Source organism: Mirounga leonina, unplaced genomic scaffold (genome assembly GCF_011800145.1).
Source record: "Mirounga leonina isolate KUSES-001 unplaced genomic scaffold, KU_Mleo_1.0 Mir_115, whole genome shotgun sequence".
In the NCBI taxonomy this organism is placed as follows: Eukaryota; Metazoa; Chordata; class Mammalia; order Carnivora; family Phocidae; genus Mirounga; species Mirounga leonina.
Window position 1 is genome coordinate 36,389,693 of NW_023270268.1, and position 26,253 is coordinate 36,415,945.

Sequence of the window (26,253 nt, forward strand, 5' to 3'; positions counted from 1 at the left end):
GTTGTAAACTCAAGCCCCCCCTCGGGGGTTGAGTTTACTTAAAAAAAAAAAAATCTTATCCAAACATTTAAAACTCATGTTGCCAGGGCACCTGCCTGGCTCAGTTGGTGACTCTAGATCTTGGGGTCCTGAGTTTGAGCCCCAGGTGAGGTGTAGAGATTACTTAAATAAATAAAACTTTAAAAAATAATAAAAAAAACTAATGTTGCCAATCCAAAGCTTGAAACTCATACAAATTTTCTATACCTCCAAGACTAATAAAATCGAAGTTTGTGGAAGGGGTAGCATCAGTGTTTCATCTATGGTCCACTCCCCCACAAATAGCTACTAAAAACTTTTCTTTAGCCCATTAGCAATTAAAATTCGAGGCCAGTACCAATCAGGAAAGACAGTAGCAGTCCCTCTACTTCACAGTGAGCTTATCTGTTTTGAGATGAGCATCCAGTTGTGGCCACCCCTTCCCCATCTGTTTCTCTTTCCAGATTCAATTTAAAAAAAAAAAAACTACAACTCCCAGAAGACCCCTGGACAAAAATAGGGGGCTGGGGGAGGTGAAGGTGTGCCTGACACTAAAGCGTGGTCTCCGCTCCACTCACCCTGCCTTAACATCCTTCTCCCGGAAAAGCACCTGGCAGTTCAAGAAGCCTCTTCTTTGTGCTGGTCTTGAAGGATGTGCTCTAGCCAACAGGAGTGAAGAAGTATGGTTATAAAAGAGCAGGCAGAGGGCAGTGCTGCGAAACTTCAGCAAGCCTGACAGCCAAGCCAACCCTGGATCTCCACAAGAATGGTGACCTCGGCAACCACAGGCCAGTGGGCGGTCCCCATGACATACCAAGCAGACCGTGCAGGGGGTGGAGTCTCCTCCCACGATGGCATCTGAAAGAAGTTCAAAAGGAAAGGGTTACAAATGAACTGTTATTGTTCATAAAGGAAATAACTGTTACACATAAGAACCCTGGCTCCCTCCTTGCCAGTTTTAAAAGCTTCATTAAATGTAATTACTGTGACATTCGCTATGTCAAAAACAGGGAGCTAGAGCTATTGTCTTAAAAGAAATACATCTAAAATGGTGCAGTCACTTTGGAAAACAGTCTGGCAAGTATTCAAAGGGTTAAACATAGAGTTATCCTAAGATCCAGCAATTCCACTCTCAAGTACCTTACCAAGAGAACTAAAAACGTATGTCCATGCTAAACTTTGTACGCAAATGTTCATGGTAGGGGCACCTGGGTGGCTCAGTCGTTAAGCGTCTGCCTTCAGCTCAGGTCATGATCCCAGGGTCCTGGGATCGAGCCCCGCATCGGGCTCCCCGCTCAGCGGGAAGCCTGCTTCTCCTTCTCCCACTCCCCCTGCTTGTGTTCCCTCTCTCGCTGTGTCTCTCTCTGTCAAATAAATAAATAAAATCTTTAAAAAAAAATGTTCGTGGCAGCATTATACATGATAGCCAAAAAAACAGAAGTAATCCAAAGAGCCATCAGTTGAGAGGAGATCAACAAAATGGGGTATATTCGTACAATGGAATATTATTGTCCAGTTGTAAAAGGGAATGAAACACTGATCCGTGCTACAACATGGATGAACCTTGGAAACATTATGCTTAGTAAAAGAAACCAGACACAAAAGGCCACATATTGTATGATTCTTTTTATATGAAAAGTCCAGATTAAGCAAATCTAGAAAGATAGAAAGTAGATTAGTGGTTGCCAGAAGACAGGGGGAGAGGAGAATGGAAGTGACTGCTAGTAAATGTAGGGTTTCTTTTTGGGTGCAGAAAATGCTCTAGCATTAGTCGTGATGGCTGTACAACTATGAGAATATACTAAAAACCACTAAATAATGCACTTTAGGTGGTTTATGGCATGTAAATGATACCCCCAAAAACCTGTTATAAAAAAGAAGTGGTCCCCAAATGCTAATGCAATGGTTTTGGGGTAGTATGGCTGGGTGACAATTTTTATTTTTTACTTTTCCGGGTTTTTTTTGTTTTTTTGTTTTCAAAATTTCCCTCCTCTAATGGGCAGCTATTATTACCTCACCAACCGAAGCTCTGGAATCAGACAGACTCTGCTGGATTCAAATCCAAGCTCCTTCTGAATGAACTGGTTAGTCTTGGGCAAGTTACTTAATTATTCTACACCTCAGGCTCTTCATGGAAAATTGGGGCAATAATAGTGCTTACCACAGGGTAGTTGTGAGAATTTAATAAGAGAATGATGTGAAGTGCTTAGATCAGAGCTTGGCATATTAGTAAGTGTTCAAGAAATATCAGCGGCCATTTTCTGTTTAGGTGTTGTTTTTTTTTAAAGTAATATCTACGTCCAACATGGAGCTTGAACTCACCACCCAGAAACCAAGAGTCGAATGCTCTACCTACTCAGCCAGCCAGGTCCCCGCTGCTATTTCTGTTAAGAATATAAGACAGTCGGGGCGCCTGGGTGGCTCAGTTGGTTAGGCAACTGCCTTCGGCTCAGATCATGATCCTGGAGTCCCAGGATCGAGTCCCACATCGGGTTCCCTGCTCGGCAGGGAGTCTGCTTCTCCCTCTGACCCTCCCCCCTCTCATGTGCTCTCTCTCTCATTCTCACTCTCTCAAATAAATAATCTTTAAAAAGAAAAAAAGAATGTAAGACAGTAAAATAACACTACTAATTTTTATAGATAGTACTTACACAGCACTGCTGTCGATGCTTTACATATTTTAATGCATTTAGTCCTCACAACTACCTTAGGAAATGGGGCACTCTTATGCCCATTTTACAGATGAATATTAACTATGATATTTGCCAGTGGCATGCAGTCTGTACATTTTGTAGGAATTTAGGAGTAGGTGAAGAGCATAGAGAGCTGAGGCAATCAAGGAGGACTCCATGAAGAAAGTGGCCCTGGAAGGAAAGTAAGGTGGCCCTGGATAATCCCACATAGGTGGGAAAGGGTGGTGAGGGCCTTGCAGGTGGAATGGAAGTTACCCAACAAAGAGGTGGAAAATATTAAAATTTGCTCAGGGTGGGTACAGATTATGTGATGAATACAGATTATGTGTTATATTATTTTCTGTACCTTTGTGCACCTTAGAACTAATTACTAATTAATAAAACTAAAAATATTTTAGTCACTGTGTTCTGGAGAAATAGAACATTTTCCTTCCCTGAGTCTTTGACTTATGTAGTATATACATAAAACATTTGCTGGTTAGAAGAATTAGTAAATGTTAGTTCTCTTTATTCTTTCTAAAATAAACCTTAGTTTTTAAATTCTATTTGCCTATTACTACGCCTGAGTTTCTTTTTTCCATATGGATCTATCTTACTCCTTGTCACAATTGCACATTGCCGAGTAGCAATGGTCCATGATTTATTTCTCCCTTCCCTACTGATCCCAATTTTCTATTACAAGCATTGTTTGTAAACATCGTACCCTTGTAAAAGCCTTTCCCATGCACTGCCTGGGGTAGATACTAGGAAGCGGAAATGCCATAAATCCAATTTCCAAAAAGCGAATCAAACGGGGGGTGAATGCAAAATCTCTGTACGTCCCTCTCAATTTTGTTGTAAACCCAGAACTGCCTTTTAAGAAAAAAATAATCTTAAAAAAAGAAAGTCAGAGACCGGGCACGCTGGCGAACTGGGAGCCCAGGCAGTTTCTCATGCGGTCCGGGCTGGAGCGGGGGACTCCCATCAGCCTGCCGGGCCGGGCCCCGGTGGCACCGGTGCAGCCTCCCCGCCCCGGATTAGGCGCAAGAGCACGGTGACCTACTACCCTCTGGACACGCGCTCCGCCCCGCCTCACGGCCCCTTCCATTGAAAAAATCAACAACAACAACAAAAAAAACCCACCCTTGGCGATCACGTGAAAGCGGCGTGCCGGCCGCATGACGTCACGCAGCGCGGACCAATGGAAGCTTCTGTTTATGTCGGGGGTCACCGGAATATCCGAGCCCCCGCACGCAGCCTCGCCCCTCCGCCGACGGCGCCGCGCCGCTCTCCGGCTCTGGTAGCGAGCGTTCCGCTGGAGCGGGAGGCGGCGCGGCTGTAGCAGCGCGGGGAGGGCCGCGCCGGTTGCTTTCGGCAGCCGCTTCTCCGCTAGCCGGTCCCCCGCCGTCCCTGGGGCGCCGTGTGGCTCTAGCCCGGGACCGAAGCTGCCGGCCGCCGCGGGTGGCCGGATCCGCGTCCCGCCTCAGCGCCCGGAGGACATGCGGGAGAGAGAATGACCCAGAGGGACACGCTGGTGCATCTGTTTGCCGGGGGGTACGGTCCAGACAGGGCGTGCGGGCTGGGGCCGAGGGTGCTGGGCTGAAGGCCGTGGCCTGACAGGCGGGCGAGAGAGGGGTGAGGGGGCTTGAGCCGGGGGTTGCCGAGGAGGCTGAGGCCCGGCGGGGAGGGACGAGGGATGAAGCCGGGGCGGACGTAAGGCTTTGGGCCCGCGGAGCCGCGGCGAGGCTGGGGCGCTATCCGAGAGCCTGATGAGCGGCGGGCGGGGCCGAGGCGGGGGGACGAAGCGGCCCGGAGCCACGCGCCGCGGCCTAGCGCGTGTCGGGGATGCGGGCCGCGGAAAGGAGCGTGGCTGCAGGCCTCGCGGAGGTTTCTAGGCCTGGGGGACAGGACGGAGGTGCGGAGGCCGAGGACAAAATGGGCGCCGGGGCCACCTCCTCCCTCCCCCCTTTGCCGCGCGGGCTGAGAGGCGTCCTCACGTCGCTCACGCCCCACCTCGGACCTCGGGTAGCTGATTTCCCGGCCCGGGCTGCCCGGCTGGGCCCTGGCGGGGTGTGGGGGTGCTTCCCGCACCCGGGGAGGCTTTGGTGTTCGCTCGCCGGCTGGAGCTGTAGGTTTCTCGCTCTTGGTTTTCTGCCCGAGCTTCTCCAGGTCGCAAGATGCGGTGCCAAGCAGTATTGCCTTTGGGGTCAGATTCTTTTCATGAAAACCAGCCCTCCTGTGCACCCGCTGCTTCTCGTCTGCTTAAAGGAGAAAGTCGGGGGTGGGAGAGGTCAAATCCTTTGGCGATAGTTACTGTGTATACAAGATTAGGACTAAGCCTAAAGCCTCCGTGATTGCCAACCTAAATGCTACAGATACTTTGTTGAGCCAGTTGAGTCTCTTTTTTAGGTTTGTTCCTTCCAAATTATTGGGGAATCCTAGCATTTTTAAGTTTATTTATCTGTAGAATCATAGTCATCAAAAAATGGCTGCGGTGAGTTATGCTAAGGCTCTATATGGTCTATATGACCATATAAAGTCGCATCCCCTTAAAGCGTAGAGTTTTTCAGTCAGCCACTTTAAGACTTTATTGCCAATGATGGAAATACTTTCCTTGGGTTGGCACATTCACTCAACAAACTTTTGTTGTACACCAGTCGTGGGCCAGCCACTGTTCTGGAATAAAAAAATATTTTTCTTTTAATCCGTGAGACCAAGTTTAGACGAAGTTTACTTTCCATATTTCTGATACTTTTGCCAGTAATCCATATTTCTGATATGTTAAACCAATCTCGGCAAATTATATCATTTTTTTAAAAAAACCATTAGCCATGTAGATGTTCTTGTAAAGATGTCATGTTAGGCAAATTATTAGGCTTCCTCATGTAATCCCGTGAAGGTTAGGAGACTGCACATCTACTTCTGGCTGCTATTTTGAGTGAAAAATGGACAAAACCTTTAATTGCTTCATTTGTAAAATGAGGAAGGTGTACTGTATGATCTCTAAGGCCCTTCCCAGGTCCTAACATTTCTATTACTCTGCATTCAAAATTCATATATCAAGTTTTGTTAAAAGTAGGGCACGGTAGTTAGATTGCACTAAATTCCCAGTTTGGATTAAGATTATCTGTCACTTTTTTGTTATTAATACATGTAAAAGGACCTCCTGGTTAGCTTTTTCTTTAAAAGCAGAAATGGAGTTTTTGCAGCGTCTAAACACCAGTAGATTTAGGAGCCTCCCCTACCCCAAAGAACCTAGCATTTGCAGGTTATTTAGAGTATTAAATGAGGTACTGGGATGTAAGGCCTAACACGACATAGGTGATCAGCCTTATAAATTCCCGTCCTTTGTATCTCTTGATTTTATATTTACATGTGGTTGCATAACTTGTTGCAGTAAAACCTGGTTTATCTTTTTTTTTCTGGTTTATAATTTTTAGAGAAATTTTAGGACTAGGAAGGATGGTAAAAATCTGGTTCAGCCCCTTAAAAATATGGAAAAATACTGAGGTGTATTGATTTACCCAAGGTCAAACAGCTTTCTATATGTGTAAAATGAGAGGTAAATAATCTCTACAGATCCTTCCAGCTCTATATTATATAAAGCCAATTTCATTATTTATTATTTATATATTATGTATTATTTATTATAAGCATTTGTGGAAATGCAAATAATCTCTACAGATCTTTCCAGCTCTATATTACATAAAGCCAATTTTGTAGAATATCCTGGAGGTCTGTATGGTAAACTTTGTGGAAATGCCCATTGTTGTGTCAGTTACATTGTTTTTTTTTTTTTTAAAGATGTGGGGCAGTTTATTATTTTCACAAATTGTTCCTAGAGATCTGAGACTAGAGTATTGAAAAGCTAAATTCAAAAAGAAAAATGGTCATTCTTGAAGTACAAAAATGTCATTAATGACTTTTTGTTTGTTTTGGTTTTTTTCCTATTTATTTGATGTAGTGTTCCATGATTCATTGTTTGCGTATAACATCCAGCGCTCCATTCAACACGTGCCCTCTTTAATACCCATCACCAGGCTAACCCATCCACCCACCCCCTCCTTTCTAGAACCCTCAATTTGTTTCTCAGAGTCCATAGTCTCTCGTGGTTCATCTCCCCCTCTGATTTCCCCCCCTTCATTTTTCCCTTCCTACTATCTTTTTTTTTTTTAAACATGTATTATTTGTTTCAGAGGTACAGGTCAGTTTACATTGTTCTTAATTGAAGATGTTGAATTCTTTTATATATGAAAGTGGCTTATTTAGGCAATCAATTCTGGTACATTCTTCATAGAAAACTAGATTTCATTATTTTTTATCCTAATAGAATTATGTTAATTAGTAGTTAGGAAAGTTATTTTTTACTTTAACAATAACAAGTAGTTACAGAAAAGGACATCTTTTTATTAGCTGTTGTAACTGGGCTGCTTCACACACAGGTACCATTTAGATTAAGTTATAAAAACTCAATATATTTTAATAGAACTAAACCTTTTGCAGTGGCATTTAGTCTTAGGCAAAAATTGCCTGAGAATGGGGCCTTTGGATTGTTTCCCTGATGATTATAATTGTATTCAAGTATGTTTATCAGGATCTCAGGGAGATTTCTAATAGCCTAGTAGCTATATTATTAAATCAGGAACATTTGCAACAGACCAGCGCTGGACCTTGGGTGTGGTTGACATACACACATGCATAACTTACGCTTTCTTTAAGACACCCTTTGGTCCCATTATATTTTTTGCCAGAGTTAATATTCAGAGTTTGTAAGGCCATTGGTTAGATCAATTCAGTTATGGAGGCAACTCGTAACAACCTGCCAAAAGGATGTAGGTAAGATTTAATTTAAGCTGTATTTTTAATGACACTATATGTATATCACATTCTTTAATAGAACTGTATATTATATAGTTCTTGTGTCAGTTTTCTACCAAGAGGCAGGTTGCTTTTTTCTTCTTTATTTGAGGGAGAGATTGTCTCAAATAGGAGGAGTAAACCTTAGAAACTGTCCTTTCTAGGTTTTTGATGTTATAGAATAATGAATTTGTATGCTCTTCAGCTATCAAACTTGACAATTCTTTCCTTGGAATTCTTTGCTAATCGAAGCACTTAAAGCAAATGAGCCAGCAACTTTGAATTTTAAGTTTTTCTTTTAACAATAAAGCTCCAACTTAGTACTTTATTGTAGCAAGTTACATTGGTGATAACTTAAAACTGATCTTAACTCATTGACCACATCAGTGGATCAGAGGGCCTCAGGAGCAGTTAGAAGGCAAAAAAGAAAGTGAAGGCTTGCTTAAGGTACTTGGAGTGGGGATATTGAGGGAAAATGTGAGAGGAAGTTTAGAATGTAGAAACCAGAGAGACTTGAGGATAATTGGATGTCAGAAAGCCTCTATATGCCTTTGTCACCCTTGTTAGCCTTTAGTACCTCATACTAAGGTAATCATAGGAGCTTCTTCACGTGGTCTTCTGTTAATTGTATATATTTAAGGTGTACAACATGATGATTTGATAATAAGTATACATAGTGAAATGATTATGACATAACATCTGATGTAATTACCATTTTTTGTATGTGAGAGCACCTGAAATCTACTCTTCGCAAATTTCCAGTGTTCAGTACAGTAGTATTAATTTTAGTCATTATGCTATACATTAGAACTTTAGACTTACTCATCCTATGTAACTGCAGATTTGTGCTGTTGACTAGTACCTTCCCATTTCCCACACCTTCTTGCCCCTGATGACTACCCTTTATGCTTCTATCTTATTTGACTTTAGATTTTATATGTAAGTGAGATCGTGCAGTTTTTTCCTTTCTGTGTCTGGCTTATTTCACTTAGCATAATGTCTTCCATGTTCATTTGTGTTATTGTAAATGGCAGATCTTCCGCATGGCCTTCTTGATCCTGGATTCTTCCTAGCCCCACTACATTCTACATTTCTATCTTGCTAGTTTTGGTTTTTTTTAAGATTTTTAAAATTTATTTAAGAGAGAGCAAGCAAAAGTTGGGGGGGGGGGCAGAGGGAGAAGTAGAAGCAGACTCTCCCCTGAGCAGGGAGCCGTTCTACTGGATCCCAGGACCGCAGGATCATGACCTGAGCTGAAGGCAAACACAACTGACTGAGCCACGCAGGCGCCCTATCTTGCTAGTTTTTTAAAGCATTATATTGGCTGTTCAACTCAGTGTCCATGAGGAGTTTGCTTATTATAAATAGTAAAAAAATATTTAAATCAGTATTCATTGTTAAGAAACTTTCTTTGTGGGAGAGTAGAATAAAACAAATAATTTTAAATGTTACGGTTTTTATATAGAATGTTTAAGAAATAATTTCTAGTCTTTTCCATTGTTTTATGACTTGCTTAATAAAATAATTGTGCTGTCCAAAATCTTATAGATTAATAAATGAGACATATATATTTAATATATTTTAGTTGTACTCACATCCCTTTAATTGTGAAGCTGAGAATGCATTGTCCCTAGCCTCCAGCTATTAAGTAGCATGCTGCTTTAATCTTGCACTAAATTGACAGTGCATAGAAGATATCTCTACTCAGAAGCTACTTAAGATGTGTAATAACAATACAGAAGAGGGGTGCCTGGGTGGCTCAGTTGGTTAAGCGTCCGACTCTTGATTTGACACTCAGCTTATGATCTCAGGGTTGTGAGATAAAGCCGGTGTCAGGCTCAGTGCTGGACCTGGAGCCTGTTTAGGATTCTCTCTCTCCCTCTCTCTGTCCTGTTCCCCCCGCCCCCCCCCCCCCCCCCCCCCCAAAAAAAAAAAAAATACAGAAGAACAAATTTTTCCTTTTATATCCTTGGTTAAATTGCATCTAATTTAGTATAAAACAGCATGCTTCAAATTGTATAGCAACCTATTAGTGGATTATGAAATCAGTTTGGTTGATTTGTGACCAACCTTTTAAAAATAGTAAGTATTCTGTGAAATGTTTGGGCATGTGGATATACTGTTTTTGTTTTTTTTTTTAAGATTTTATTTATTTGACAGAGCACAAGCAGAGGGAGAGGGAGAAGCAGGCTCCCCACTGAGCAGGGAGTCTGATGCATGACTTGATCCCAGGACCCTAAGATCATGACCTTAGCCAAAGGCAGCCACTTAACCGACTGAGCCACCCAGGCGCCCCTGTTTCTTGATGTAAAATATTTCTTGTGGAATTGAAGACAGAGATTTGAAAGGGAAAGAGCTGGACTTAAAATCAGCAGATTTGGGTTGTTCTTTAGTTGACTCAACTTGGAGCGACTAATTTTCCCTTGCAGGATTTTTGTTTCCTCATCTGTGGAATAAGGAAGTTGGGCCAAATACACGGTTTCCTACCTCCTTCTCTTTTTTTTTTTTTTTTTTAAAGACTTTATTTATTTGAGAGTGAGATCACGAGAGTGGGGAGGGTCAGAGGGAGAAGCAGACTTCCTGCTGAGCAGGGAGCCGGATGGGGGACTCCAGGAGGATCATGACCTGAGCCAAAGGCAGTCGCTTAACCAACTGAGCCACCCAGGCATCCCTGTTTCCTACCTCCTAAATCCTGAGTTACCAAATGCTACAGTGTTCACTCACTGATTCAGCATGAGTGCTTGCTGTGTCCCAGGCATTAACAGAGATGTTGGGGTTATAGTAAGTGGATATAAATTGCTGATTTCCTGATGCTTACATTGTAGCATCAGGGAACACAGAAGACAAAGTAAATAAAATATTTAGTATTTTAAGTGGCGTATGGGCTGTAGAGAAGAGTAGTTCAAGAAAGGTGGATAAAGAGTCAGTGTGAAGGATTCTGTATATGGTGATCAGAGAGGACATAACTGAGAGGTGACAACTGAGCAAAGATAAAGAGGTAAGGTAGTAACCCATTCTTCTATTCAAGGCAAGAATATTACAGATGCAACAGCAAGAATAGAGATCCTGAGACAGGAGCATGGTTCATGTATTAAATTCTAAGTAGAGTTACAGCGGAGGTCAGTGGCTTAGACCAGGATGGAAATGATGAGCAGTGGTTAAGATTCTGGGTTTATTTTGGAGTACTAAGTCAAAGACACTTGCATACCATACACATCATTTTTTCATGGGGTCCAGTGAGTGGGTCCCAAAAGCATCAGCCACATTCTCCAGTTAAAAACCACTGCTATTTAAAAAAAAAAAAAAAAATTGATAAAATTTTGATTAAATTACTTTAAAAATAATGTATGCGTATGGTGTTTTTAAAAAGCTGCTTTAAGATTTTTATTAAAACAGTATTTCCCAACTTCCCTCCCCCCACATCTCCTTCCTAGTCTCAGCTATGTGGAATTTTCTTCATACTTTCTCTTCTAGTACATGAGGATTTAGTTATACTATTTCCTCTTTCCCCTTTTTTTCTGTCCTCTCAATACGTAGTTAGTTACATCACAATTTTTTGGTTAAATGAATAGTAAATGCTTACCTTACTGTGACAATATAAATATCAGTGATAGGAGGGCTCAGTTTGTGAGCTTTTCTTTCTTGAATATCTTCGTTTCCTCCCCTTGGAGTTAATAATTGCTACACATTTAAAAATGTTTGTTTAGTTATGTGAGTTCTTGAATATTTAGTTTCATATCCTCAAGTATATTCATCTGTCAGCCTTTTTTTCCTGGAGATCTTCATCGGTCTGAACTTGTATTACCGTATCTTTTCTGGACTGGTTATTTTCTAAGCCTGACATTTTACTATCATCTTGGGATTCCTTTCTCCCTCTCCTAGGTTACTCATTCTGTTTCTAAATTCCCCCCATTTTATTGAGATATAATTGACCTATAACACTGTATTAGTTTTAGGTGTACAACATAATTACTTGGAATATTCCCTCCTCTTTTTTAGATTAATCCCTAAACTTGTAGAACACATTCTTTAGTAGCTATAAAAGGTGTAAGGTAGGAAATTTCTTAAGTATTTCTTTGTCTGCAGTGTATTTATTTTTTCTGCTTGACAGGTCTGGTATAGAATTCTAGAATCAGTGTATCTGCAGTTGTTGGAAATTCTGACGTTACTCTGACATTTCCTATGTATATAACCTTTTATCCTTTCTGTGGAACTTGATGGGATCTTTATTCCCAGTATTTTTTTTTTTTAAAGATTTTATTTATTTATTTGACAGAGACACAGCGAGAGAGGGAACACAAGCAGGGGGAGTGGGAGGAGAAGCAGGCTTCCTGCTGAGCAGGGAGCCCAACACGGGGCTCGACCGCAGGACCTTGGGACCATGACCTGAGCCGAAGGCAGACGCCCAGTGACTAAGCCACCCAGGCACCCCTGTTCTCAGTAGTTTAAAAGATTGTAGTAGCTCACCTTGGTGTAGGTGTTGGTTTTGGGGGTTTTTTTGGGTATCTATTGATTCTACCTGTGAAACCTGACCTCAGAGATTCTTGAATTCTCATGTTCTTTAGAGAATTAAGCTTCTGCCTGGGAATATAGTTTTACCCAGTGTGTGGGTGTTGGGGTAGATCCACCTGGGTATCCCACCTTTGCTATAGCCTATCAGCCAGGCCTGTTTTCAGTTCTTTGCCTCACCTCCATCTTGAATACTTTGTGCACTAATCTTTAGGCCTCTGAGATTCTGCAGGGCTTTTCTTCAGTATTTCCTTCTACAATTCTTTTTGCCTCTTTACTAATAAGTCAGTTACCCCTTCCTATATGCTTCTTTGCTTGAAATCTTGGGTCTTGTTCATTTCTCCCCTGGTTCTCTCTGTCCTTGTGGCATATTTCTTTAAACAATGAGATTTTTGACATGAAGAGGAAATAATCTGAAGTTAATCCTGTTTTCATAAGGTGAGATTTTAAATGTTTGACTCCAGTAGTTTTGTTCTATCAATTCTAATGATTTCAGCATGCATAATAATTTTAAATGACTTTAAGGTAAAAATAGCATGAGAGATTCTGGAGTGTCACCCCTATGCTTACATGCCTATTGAATTTCATAACATAAAACTGCTTCAGGACAGCCTAAGTGCTTGTGTGTAGACCCATTTAAACCATCCCCCAGCTCTGTATAATTTAGATCCTCATTACTTGAATTGTTTTTTAAGGAATCATAGTATATATCTTGTCTGTGGTCTGGCCATAAAGTATATGTAATAGTTACGTTGGATTTCCATTACTGCTATCTGTAATAGATGCTGATAACTTCAGTAGCTAATATTTACTGAGCATTTTCTATGTGCCATGTCATGAAATACTTTACATGGGTCATATCATATATCACTTTACAACAAGGCTGTTTTCCCCAGTAGATTGTTTTCTTTATGTAGTAGGTTTATTTTCTTGCAGCGAGGAATGACAGGGTAGGAATTTTGGCCTATGTGCTAACTTTGCTTTTCTTTTTTTTTTTTTTAATTAATTTATTTAAGTGTTTTTTAAGATTTTATTTATTTGAGAGAGAGAGAGCACAAGAGGGGGGAGGGTCAGAGGGAAAAGCAGACTCCCTGCCAAGCAGGGAGCCTGATGCGGTACTCGATCCCGGGACTCCAGGATCGTGACCTGAGCCGAAGGCAGTCACCTAACCAACTGAGCCACCCAGGCCCCTAAGATTTTATTTTTAAGTAATCTCCACATCCAACATGGGACTTGAACCCACAACCCTGAGATCAAGAGTCGCACGCCCCATTGACTAAGTGAGCCAGGTGCTCTTGGGTTTTGTTTTGTTTTGTTTTTAAAGATTTTATTTATTTATTTGACAGCGAGAGAGAGAACCCAAGCAGGGGGAGTGGGAGAGGGAGAAGCAGGCTTCCTGCTGAGCAGAGAGCCTGATGTGGGGCTCGATCCCAGAACCCTGGGATCCTGACCTGAGCTGAAAGCAGACGCTTAACAACTGAGCTACCCAGGCACCCCTGTTTTGTTTTTAGGTAGGCTTCCTGACCATCATGGAGCCCAATGTGGCGCTTGAACTCACAACCCTGAGACCAAGAGTCGGATGCTTAATTGACTGAGCTATCCAGATGCCCCTGGGCACCCCTGTTTTTATTTCTTAATTATAGAAGTAATTCATGTTCATTGTGAAAACCAAGAAAACATTTTTTATGTTTTATAGAATATAAAACCAAAATACATATGCATTGTTATTATAAATTTGGGGCCTATTTGGTTTTTATCTCCAATAAATGTAATAATAAAGTAAATATACTAAACAGCTAAAAAAAAAGCCAGGTAAATTCAAATTAAAACAGGTATGATTTATTGAGTGTAAATCAATATTGTAGTGTTGAATACAGTGTGTTTTACTGCACAGGCTGTCTTGAGTTCTGCAGCATATGCTACATCGTGTACTGTGATTCACATTTCTTGCCACTTAGCCCTCAACAATTAACAGAAACAAACTTGTGGCTTCTGTTAAAGCTTTTCCTTGTGGTCTTTTTTTTTTTTCTTTTAAATTTTTTATTTATTTGCGAGAGAGAGAATGAGAGACAGAGAGCATGAGAGGGAGGAGGCTCAGAGGGAGAAGCAGACTCCCTGCTGAGCAGGGAGCCCGATGCGGGACACGATCCCGGGACTCCAGGATCATGACCTGAGCCGAAGGCAGTCGCTTAACCAACTGAGCCACCCAGGCGCCCCCTTGTGGTCTTTTATATAAAGTTGACCCTTGAGCAACATGTATTTGAACTGATAGGGTCCACTTACATGCAGATTTTTTTAAATAAATACAGTACTGTAAATAGTTTCCTTATATGATTTTCATAACATTTTCTTTAGCTTTATAGTAAGAATACAATATGTAATACATATACAAAATATATGTTACATGCTTATGTTATTGGTAAGGCTTCCAGTCAACAGTAGACTATTAGAAGTTAAGTTTTGGGGGAGTCAAAAGTTACATGTGGACTTTTAACTACATGGGGTAGGGGAGGTTGGTTCCCCTAACCCCCATGTTTGGGAGTCAACTGTAATGAGGTTTTAAGCCTTTTCTGTAGCTGTTTAAAAATTAAACCTGTTCCTTATTTACTGAGTATGGAGTCTCCCTCGATCTAGTTAATTTTGTTTCAAATCTTTTATAGCCCTACTATTTATCTAATTGATGTATTGATTTCTGACAATATAATTATGGTTTTGATCTTTCCTTTTGGGGATTTAATTTTTTAAATTTCCTATTTAAAACTAAGTGGAGTTTTTAGGAAAATTTAGTTTATTATGATTAAAATTTTAACATAATGTAATTGTATTCCATTCCAGGTAGTTCATATACTTAACATTTCTTACTAGTTTTCACATACTCCGTTTTTTCATCAGATTTATCAGGGTATACAATAAAATTCACCAAATAAAATTTGTTAAGTGTATAGTTCAGTAAGTTTTCGTAAATGTATAAGGTACTGTAACTACTCTTATAATCAAGATACAGAACATTTCTTTTATCCTAAGAATTTCTTCATGCCCTTTGTAGTCAGTTCCTACATACTTCACTACCTCTTGGTAATCACTGATCTCATTTCTGTTCTAGTTTTGCCTTTTCCAAAAAGTCATTAAAATAAAAATGTCCTGAAACTAAAAGCCTTTTGTCCCTGACTTTTTTCAGTTAGCATAATGCTTTTGAGATTCATCCAGATTGTTGCGCCTTTTTTTTTTTTGCAGAATGTGATAATCTGTTATAATGATATACCGTAACTTGTTTATCCCTTCAGTTGATAAGACATTTAGGTTTCCAGTTTTGGGCTATTAAGAGTAGAGCTGCGGTAAATATTTATGGGCAGGTTTTTGTGCAGACATGTATCTGGATTTCTCCTGAGTCAATACCTAAGAGTGGGACTTTGTAAGAAACCAACAAGCTGCTTTTTCTGGGGTTTTTTGTGTTTTTTAAAACCATTTTCTAAAATGACTACCATTTTGCATTCCCATCAACAATGTATGAGATTTCCAGTTGGTCTTTATCAGCACTTGGCTTTCTCATTCTTTTTCGTTTTAGCGATTAATAGATGTATTGTCATCATAGCTCGTTGTGGTTTTAATTTGCATTTCCCTGATAAATGATTTTGAAAAAATCTTTCAATGTTTATTTGCATCCATATATCTGGTGAAGTGTTTGTTCCAGTCTTTCTTTTGGGTTGTTTTTATCATTGAGTTGGTGTTTCTGAATATAAGCACTTTATCAGATGTGTGTTTTGCAAATATTTTCTCTCAGACTGTAGGCTTGTCTTCATTTTCTTAACAGTTTCAAAGTGACAGTTTTTAATTTTGGTAAAGTCCAGTTTATCATTTTTTTTTCTTTTACGATTCATGATTTTTTTGTTGTTATCTAGCCCAAAGTCGGTGATCTTTCGCCACATGTTTTCTTCTAGAAGTTTTACAGTTCCATGTTTTATATCTAGGTCTATGATTCATTCTGAGTTAAATTTTAAATACAGTATGAGGTAAGAGTCAAGTTTTATTTTACATATGGATGTTCTCTATTATTGTATTTTTCACTTTTGTTGCATAAAGTCTGTTTCAGTTTTATTTTCTTGATGGCAGGTACTGTTAGATCAGTATGAAATACTCTACCTTATTTAATGATTTGTCTTAAATTTTATTGGGAGTAATACTGATGCTATGCCTGCTTTTTTTATTATGTGATACACATATATATGTACACACACACACATAGACGCGCACGCACACTTCTTTTTTTAATTCTGGAGGTAGAATTGTTTAGTATATTTCTGTGGGGGGCTGCTTTTCTTTTTCTTCCTTTAATGCCATGGAGGTCCAGGTTACTTCTGATTTAGTCTGCTTTTCTCTTTGACTGTATGGTGAGAGCTCTCCTGAGTGATTTTCCTCTGGTTAAAAAGCAGTTCTCAAGGTTTCACAAGGTTTCACTTGGTAGCTGTTAGTGCTTTAAGAGAAAATTATTTCCCATTCTTGCATTTAAAAAGAATTATTACTCCAGCCTATCTTACATTCCTTGAAAAAGTTTAAATGATGTCATTTGTTAAGAGCTTTTATTTTCTTTTGGTGATCAGTTTTTCTATTTAAATTGGATTCTTCTAGCTAAGCCTACCTACCTTGTACAGATTCCTATATGAGGGCCTAATAATACTGATGTTGAGATACAAATGTCTTTTTTTTTTTGTAGGTAAAACAATTCTGAGTATTTGAATATTTAAAATAGGAAACATGATTATCTGTCAGTGATTAATTTTATTGCTCTGAAGACATATCTTGAGTTTTGAAAGATAGAGGAATTTGAGAGATAGGATATACCTCATAGCGGATCCTAGGTGTCAACAACCACAAATAATATCTGGGCGAGGAGCACCAAATAAACCCTTAGGATACTATTTAAAACTATGATGTGACTTCCCAGTAGATTTTAGTAACAATACCTGCCATTTGGAGTCTTCTTTAATTATGCTTGCTAGGTAAATATTAAGCTCAGTTCTTTTTAGCTACTAAAGGTGTTTGTATGCAGTCAAATAAATGAAACATTAAAATTGTTTAGTCTTTTAAAATGAAAAATCTTAACACTTTAGTACCTTGGTGAAGCCCCAGTTGCCCACTCATTTTACAGTCTAAATGTGTGTACTAATTTATGGAGTAAATGGATTTGTTCTTTTCATTTTTTTGTAGATGTGGTGGTACAGTAGGAGCTATTCTGACATGTCCACTAGAAGTTGTAAAAACGCGGCTGCAGTCCTCTTCTGTGACACTTTATATCTCTGAAGTTCAGTTGAACACCATGGCTGGAGCCAGCGTCAACCGAGTAGTGTCTCCTGGACCTCTCCATTGCCTAAAGTGAGAGCACAGTATTCGTGAATTTTTTTTTTTAAGTCTGTTTACTTTAATGATACCCATGTGTTTTGTTTGTTTATATTCTGCCACATTTAAAAAGGCTTTTTACAAAGTTATTAGTAGCGTTACTCTGAATTATATTCATCAGAAATGATAATCCCTAATGGAGAGGAACAGTTAGTTGGATAATATAAAATGTAATATCATTTCCAAATCATGTGTATTTGGAATATTTTTCTATATTCAGTGGATTTGTTTTCTGAAAGTATTATAGGTATTCTGTTTCGGATTATTTGTCTTTGAAATGTGATAGTGTCGAAAGCCAATTCTTTTTGTGTGTTTTTTAATTTTCCAAGTACTGACACAGTAAGTACATCCACTTAATGGCAATCTGTGATTTTTATATAACCTAAACATAACTGAAATTTAAAGCAGTGTTCTACTGATTTTAAGAGGTGAGTCAGTGTTTGTTTGACATTTCTTGGTGATTTGAAAAATATTTTGTTTTTACATTTTACCATACTTCATTATATTGCACATTGGATTTGAAAAGTCGAAACTATTGAAATTACGTTTTACATGTTCACACTTAGGTATGTAACTTGTGTCTGCCTTATCAGGTCACTGGTACATCATCTATTTGAGCTTAGTTCAGTAGTGTTTATTTTGTGGCAGCAAATAAACTCAATACTGTGTGTTTACCTTAGTTACCAAAATTTACCTAGTACATGATAGGTAGAATAAAATTGTTAACAATTTTGGATTAAAGTACCATAATTATAAGGACACCTGGGTGGCTCAGTCAGTTAAGCGTCTGACTCTTGATTTCTGCTCAGGGTTGTGAGATGTAGCCCTATGACGGGCTCCGTGCTGGGCATGGAGCCTACTCAAGATTCTCTCTCTCTCTCTCTCTCTCTCCCCCTCTTCCTCTGCCCCTCCCTCCTTAAATAAATAAATAAAATGCTATAATTATAGATGAATATCTGATGAATAAGAGTATTATCAATCTGATTAATAATATCATCTTGATAAAAATAGAACATTTTACCTATTAATAATAGATCATTTCAGTATCATGATTTTGACTTTTATTACCACTGATTACCTCTCCTTAAACTTCTTTGACCTTTGTGACAGTACTATATATATATATTTATTTATCTATTTAAGAGCGAGCAGGAATGTGCATGAGCAGAGGGAGGGGCAGAGGGGGAGGAAAAGGGACAAGCAGACTCCGAGCTGAGTGCAGAGCCGGTGTGGGGCTCAATCTCCTAACCCTGAGATCATGACCTGAGCCGAAATCAAGTCAGATGGCTAACCAACTGAGACACCCAGGCTCCCCACCATAGTACTATATTTTTTGCTCTATTTTTCAGTGGTTTTGCCATCTCTGATTTTTCTCAGCAGTAGTAGGAATCCCTCTCAGCTTTGTTTTAATTTCTCAGTTTTTCTGGCCCTCTTGTAAGAGCTAGTTTAACATGTTTCACCTGTCATTAGTGTGTAGGTGACTTCTAAGTTTGCATTCTCTGCCTTAACATCTTTTTACTCTCATTCCCATTGTTACCCTACTCAGGGGCTCTGTCCCAAGCAATCTGTTTCATGGCTTTTTTTTTTCCTAACATCTTTACTTGAGGTATAAGTCACATACCATAAAATGAACCCACGTAAAGTGTACAATTTGTTTTTAGTATATCCACAGAGTTGTGCAACCATTATGACCTTTCTAAATTTCTAACATTTTTATCATCACAAAATAAACCTTTATCTGTTAGCAGTCACTTCTCATTTTCTCCCTTCCCTCTCCCTCCATCCCTTAGCCCTAGGCAACTACTAATCTGCTTTCTGTCACTATAGATTTGCTTATTCTGGACATTCTATATAAATGGAATTATATAATACACAGTCTTTTGTGATTGGTTTCTTTCACTTAGCATAATGTCAAGATTCATCCATGTTTTAACAAGTATCTTTTTATTGTCAAGTATTGCTTTATATGGATGTATATCTCACATTTTGTTTATCCACTCATCAGTGATAGACATTGGTTTGTTTCCACTTCTGGAGTATTCTGAATGATGATATTATAGAGACGTATGTTTTCATTTTGAGGGATATGCTAGGAGTGGAGTTTCTCCGTCATATGGTAACTTTATGTTTAACATTTTGAGGAACTATCACGCTGTTCTCCAAAGTGGCTGCATCATTTTACATTCCTATCACCAATGAATGAAATTTTCAATTTCTGCACAGCCTCACCAGCCCCAGTTTTTTGGTTTTAAGTAGGCTCCATGTCCAGCATGGAGCCCAACTCAGGGCTAACACAACCCTGAGATCAAAACCTGAGCTGAGATCAACAGTCGGACACTTAAGAGACTGAGCCACCCAGGCACCCCCGCCAACCCTTGTTTTACTATGTCTGACTTTTTTTATTGTAACCATTCTAGTGAGTGAAGTGTTTCGTGGCTTAAGCACAAACTTTAGGAATCCCTCCTGGGCTCTTAGATTCCTAGGCGGCTCATGGATGAACTTCAGGGTCTATAAATTACATGAAATTGTATGCAAAATTGTGTTTGCAAATGTGTATTTTTTAAAAGATTTTATTTATCTATTTGAGAGAGAGAGCACGAGTGAGTGTGAGCAGAGGGAGAGAATCTCAAGCAAATTACTTGCGGAGCAGAGAGTCCAATGTGACCCAGTTTTTTAAAGAAAATTTACCAGGGCACCTGAGTGGCTCAGTTTTAAGCGACTGCCTTCGGCTCAGGTCATGATCCTGGAGTCCCGGGATCAAGTCCCACGTCGGGCTCCCTGCTCAGCGGGGAGTTTCCTTCTCCCTCTGATCCTCCCTCCCCCCCCCCCCCAGGCTCTCTCTCATTCTCTCAAATAAATAAATAAAATCTTTAAAGAACATTTACCTTTCTTAATTCTTCAAAGAGATTTATGATACAGAAAAGTCTTAACAAACACTGAATCTTCAAAATGTTCTCTATAAGTTGTTATTTCGAACTCTGCTTCTGTCTAATCTGGTTTTATCAGAAATGGTTCTGTATCACCTGTGTCAGTCAGTTTGGAAGGATGGTAAAAATGCAAATTACTGAGCATTGTCCTCTATCTGTTGAATCAGAATACTTGGAGGGTGAGATCGGAGAAATAGGCATTTTAAATGCTCCAGTAGTAATCATAATACTAAGATTTATCAAGTACTTACAGGGAGCCAGATGATCTTTTAAGTTCTTTATATATTAATTTATTTATTCCTCACAGCAACCCAGAAAAAGAGTACTGTTTTTCTCTGTTTAATGCTGATGAAAATAAGGATAAGATAAAAGTTATTACCTTATGTTCTTATAGCTAGTCATTTACCAAAATTGGTCTTCATATTAAGAAGTCTGGCCCCATATCTCAGGCCCTTATTTAACCGTTATGCTCACCTGTCTTTAAAGAAATCATTCTTAAGCATATAGGTGGTTGAGAACCACTGCTCTAACCTGTTAACTCTAAGTTAAAATACTTACTTTTTCCAGTTTGTTTCTTCTCACTTCCAAGCTTAATTTAATAACTCTCAGAAAGCCTTCCATGACTTAGACATGCCTCTTCCTTTCCCTGCTGGGCATATGTATCTAGCTTGTATAGTATTTGCTTATTAAAATAGTCTGTTGAATTATTTGTTTCAATATAATTCTTTTTTCCACAACTGTACATCAAATTTCTCAATGGCAGGTGTCTCACCTTTTCTGTCTTTTTACTCTGCTTAGTTTTTATACAGTAAGTATTCAGTATAGTAAATGTTAACTGAATAGAGGGAGAAATGGTAACAGGCTAACCATTTTAGTACCCTAAAGGAGGTTAGCATGCCAGATTTTGACACCATTTCATTGGAATGGTTGAATGAGATAATGCTGTATTACTGAGAGAGTTGTCTGATATCAAGAAAGGACCTCAGATACTAGACTGTGAACTACATTTCTGATTGGGAATTGAATTTGCTGGTAAAGATTGTAAAATGGAGGATATTGAAGATAAGAGTAGCATGATTATATAAAAATGTAGAAATTATACTGTAGTTTTTAAAACTTTTAGAAAAGAATCTGATTGGGATTCTTTTTATTATCATTTAGGATTACCAATTTATGCTATGTCAAGAAAAACAGATTTTCATTAGTAAGAAAAACTGACCAGAGCAGTACAACATTATAGCAGAAACGTACAGGTTTAAAAGTCTTAAGTTTGCTATACAAATAAAGTACTAGACTTTGAAGGACATTCCTTTCTAAATATTTTTCTCTTTCAGAGTGATCTTGGAAAAAGAAGGGCCTCGTTCCTTGTTCAGAGGATTAGGTCCCAATATAGTGGGGGTGGCTCCTTCCAGGTAAAAAGAATTTTTTTAAGTTAAACAAAATCTTGGCAATCTTTCTTGTTTCAAGCTTAATGATGGAAGATGCTGAAAAGAAGTCAAGATGGTAAGGATAAAGCACCATGGTCTAAAAACAGGTATCACTAACCATGTAAAAGCTTGAGCAGTTTGCCTTGTGTGAAGACCTCTTAGTGAAATCATCATGATGCTGTTTTTGTACCAAGTTCAGAAGGCAAAGAACAAACTAAGGGAACCAACAGTGAGAAAGAGGAATACCTAGATCTTTAGAACTAACCCTATTTGGGGCGCCTGAGTGGCTTAGTCGTTAAGCGTCTGCCTTCGGCTCAGATCATGATCCCAGGGTCCTGGGATTGAGCCCCGCATCCGGCTCCCTGCTCCGCAGGAAGCCTGCTTCTCCCTCTCCCACCCCCCTGCTTGTGTTCCCTCTCTCGCTGTGTCTCTCTCTGTCAAAGAAATAAATAAAATCCTTTTTTTTTTTTTTAAAGATTTTATTTATTTATTTGAGACAGAGAATGAGAGACAGAGAGCATGAGAGGGAGGAGGGTCAGAGGGAGAAGCACACTCCCCGCCGAGCAGGGAGCCCGATGCCAGACTCGATCCCGGGACTCCAGGATCATGACCTGAGCCGAAGGCAGTCACTTAACCAACTGAGCCACCCAGGTGCCCAGAAATAAATAAAATCTTTAAAAAAAAAAAACTAATTAGAAGACAAGCTAAAGAGAATAATTTCATTCCCTATTAAAAGAGCCAGAAAGGCCTTATTAATACATTAGTCATTTTTCTCTGATACCCTTTTATCTTAGATTTACTTCTTCCATAATAAAATACTGTAGAGTTCCCATTCAGAGTGAAAAATGGCTCTCTGTATCCCATGTACTAGATACATGTCTTATTATTTATTGGGTTTCAACTTTTTTTTTTTAAAGATTTATTTATTTATTTGAGAGAGAGAGAGTACATGAGAGGGGGGAGGGTTAGAGGGAGAAGCAGGCTCCTTGCTGAGCAGGGAGCCCGATGCGGGACTCGATCCAGGGACTCCAGGATCATGACCTGAGCCGAAGGCAGTCGCTTAACCAACTGAGCCACCCAGGCGCCCCGGGTTTCAACTTTTTATGGGCTCTTTTCACTCTTAAAAAATTATCTTGGGGCGCCTGGGTGGTTCAGGTGGTTAAGCGTTGGACTCTTGGTTTCACCTTAGGTCATGATATTAGGGTCGTGAGATGGAGCCCGGCTTAGGGCTCTGTGCTCAGTATGGAGTCTACTCGAGATTCTCTCTTCTTCTCCTTCTCCCTACCCTCTGCTGCTCCTCCTCCACTTGCACGCTTGTGTATCCTCCCACACACGAGCGCGCGCACGAGCTCTCGCAAATAAATAAATTTTAAAAGATTTTATCGTGACGGCCTTCAGCTCAGGTCATGATCCCGGGGTCCTGGGATTGAGTCCTGCATCAGGCTCCCCCTGCTCTGTGGGGAGTCTGCATCTCCTTCTGCCTGCCACTCCCCCTGCTTGTGCTTTCTCTCTCTCTGTAAATAAATAAAATCTTCAATTAAAAAAAAATTTATCCTTACTATAAAAACTTAAAAAATGTATAGCATAAAGGTTGACATTCCATCTTAAACACATCACCTCTCAGGTTATATGCCTTCTCACAGGCACTTACACTTTTCTGCACAGATAACTGTTAACTAATAAACAGTTTGGTGTGTATAGCCTTCCGTTAATTTTTCTGGCTTATTGTATATGTAAAATGCATAAAATGTATACTTTTAATTATCATATACAATCATTTAATCATATTAAAATATTTCACCAAATTTGTCTTGAAGCTTTTTCCATCAAAATATGTAGTTTTTGTTTAATCACATAGTATGGCTATTCTATCATTAATAAGCATTTCCTTATTGATCAACCTTTAGGTTTATTTCCACATTTTGTCTGTTGTAAACAGTTTTGTGAACATAGCTATACTTTATCTTTGACTACTTAAGCAAGTGTATTTCTTTAGAATAGTTCATTATAAGTAGAATTTCTGTATAAAAGAGCATTTACACATTTGAAATTTATGAATATTGCTCAATTGCCTTCTGAAAAGGCATTCCATATTTTTATTCTCAAATAGTGAATTAGTTACTCTTTATCACATATTACTCATGTTGGTTACTATTCATGTCTTTTAATACTTGCCAAATAGACTAAACATGATTTTCACTGTGTGTGTGTGATTTTTTTTTTTTTAAGATTTTATTTGTTAGCGAACACAAGTGGGGTGGGGGGGAGGGTCAGAGGGAGAAGCCAACTCCCCACTGAGCAGGGAGCCCAGCGCAGGGCTCAATCCAAGGACCCCGTGATCACAACCTGAGCTGAAGGCAGATGCTTAACCAACTGAGCCACCCAGGTGCCCTGATTTCCACTGTTTTAATGTACATTTGTTTAATTTTGGGTGCAGTCACATCCTCCTCCTTGTAATGATTTGCCATTTGTGTATCTCTGCTGTGAATTACCTGTATATATTCTTGCCTATCTTCTCATTAAAAGTTCTTTCCTACTCATTTCTAGGAATGTGCTGTTTATATATCTTCACAGTTTGTCAATTAAATCTATTCTATTTGTTTTTCTTGCTCATAATGTAGAATGTTTCATTTTAAATTATATTAGCTTCCCATTTTCTTCAGCACATTAAAAAAGGTACAGCAGTGAAACTGTCCTCATTTGTACTTGTTTGCCTGTTATATTCCTTATTGGACAAATACCCAGGGTTGTTGGGAAATAAAAGGATTTGATACTGCAAGCAAATAATTCAAAGCCTGGAAGGCTAAACAATGAAGAGGTGGTTGGGATGCGTGAAATCATAGTCAATAAGTTAAGAGAGGAAATATTTACAGATTTAATGGAATATTTACAAACAGAAGACATGACCTGATGGAGCTCATTTCTTCTGGAATTATTTTGTCTGTTTAAGGATACTGTGAACTACTCTGTATGTATAATATAGATTAGAGTATGTCACGGTATCTCAATTGTTTAACATACCTTGATGAATTCGGTCAGTTCTACCACCCTCTCCCCACTTAAAGAAAAGTATATTTTATATATATATAACATACATATTATATGTTAAAGGTATTATCTTTGTATTAATATCAACTAATTATATATTTAGCAATTTTTTTAAGTTCTCATACCATATTTACTCAAGTGTGTTTAACCTTACCATTACATAAGCCTTCCAACCTTATTCATATATTTCCAAACATCAAAATCTTATACAAATAGTTTTTGTTTGATTCAGTCAGTTGCTGTAAAAGTATTGGGTCAGGGTGGTAGGAGTCTTTTTGTTGGAGAATGCTTTACATTTGAGGAACTTTACATTGAAGTTTGTCTTCAGTGAGTCAATGCAAAACATGCTTCAGAATCTATATGGAAAAAATATGTAAATTAACCTGATGTTACATGAGAATGTGGCTAAGACTTTGTTTTTAGATTTCTCTAAAATTATAAAGATCAGTTCACTTGTCATTTAAATCTTATGAATTATGCAACATGCGTATTGATAAAATTTAAATCTTTATTTTAGAGCAATATACTTTGCTGCTTATTCAAACTGCAAGGAAAAGTTGAATGGTGTATTTGATCCAGATTCTACCCAGGTACACATGATTTCAGCTGCAATGGCAGGTATGAATATATAATATTAAAAAGCAAAAAATTTTCCAAAACCTAGAGACTTAATATTGAATTATGATTTTACATTATATAGTTAAGACAGTGTGCTTTTCACTGATTTAGCATCTACATACATGATTCTTATATTTATTAATATACAGTAAATTTGATCAGGAGGTATACTTAAAATCTATTATAAGTTGGCATTTTTGTAATCGGGTTTGTGATAGCATACAGGTAATATAATATTTACATTGTCTTGTGTAGTCCACTGAATATTTAGTGATGACTTTTGACAGTTTAAAGAATCCAACCATAATTACACTATAAATAAGTTATGCAGCTGTAATTTACTCTTCTCTCCTCAATTTCTGTTAGTGCCTTTTCCCTTTTTGCTGCATGTTTTGGCTTCTGTCTGAAATGTGCCGGCAGTTCTTGGTAAAGTATTCATTTTGTCCTGTGCTCAAATGCTGAAATTTTTGTGATGTACTACTGATAACTGAGAGTTACTGTCATGTATGTGTTTTGAAAAATATGTTTAGCATTCCATATAAATCACACTAGATGGTACTTGAAATTTAGGCACTGGCTCTGTGTACATGCTTGCTATAGAAGTGTTTTCCAACATCATTGTTGAGTATATATGATTCTGACTTAAAGCAACTAGTTCTGGGCCTCTGTACTGCCTTAAAGATAAACTAGGAGATTGATTTGACCAGTCTGGTTCTGGAATCATTTGTTGCAATGCGTGTTAGACAAAGCCGTGACCTTTGGTTTATTCTCTGCAGTTTTCTG

The 26,253-nt window shown here is 38.8% G+C and overlaps 1 protein-coding gene across 1 annotated transcript in view; it reads left to right on the forward strand.

Moving 5' to 3' along the window:
* The first annotated feature begins 3,925 nt into the window (after window positions 1-3,925).
* The window catches only part of SLC25A36 (solute carrier family 25 member 36), a 38,322-nt gene continuing 15,994 nt past the window's right edge, over window positions 3,926-26,253 (forward strand). Inside the window, exons 1-4 of the mRNA XM_034995899.1 lie at window positions 3,926-4,244; window positions 17,262-17,426; window positions 21,712-21,789; window positions 25,370-25,470. Of these exons, the coding sequence (XP_034851790.1) occupies window positions 4,204-4,244; window positions 17,262-17,426; window positions 21,712-21,789; window positions 25,370-25,470 (385 nt within the window). The 5' untranslated portion in view covers window positions 3,926-4,203. The remainder of the gene's footprint in view (window positions 4,245-17,261; window positions 17,427-21,711; window positions 21,790-25,369; window positions 25,471-26,253) is intronic.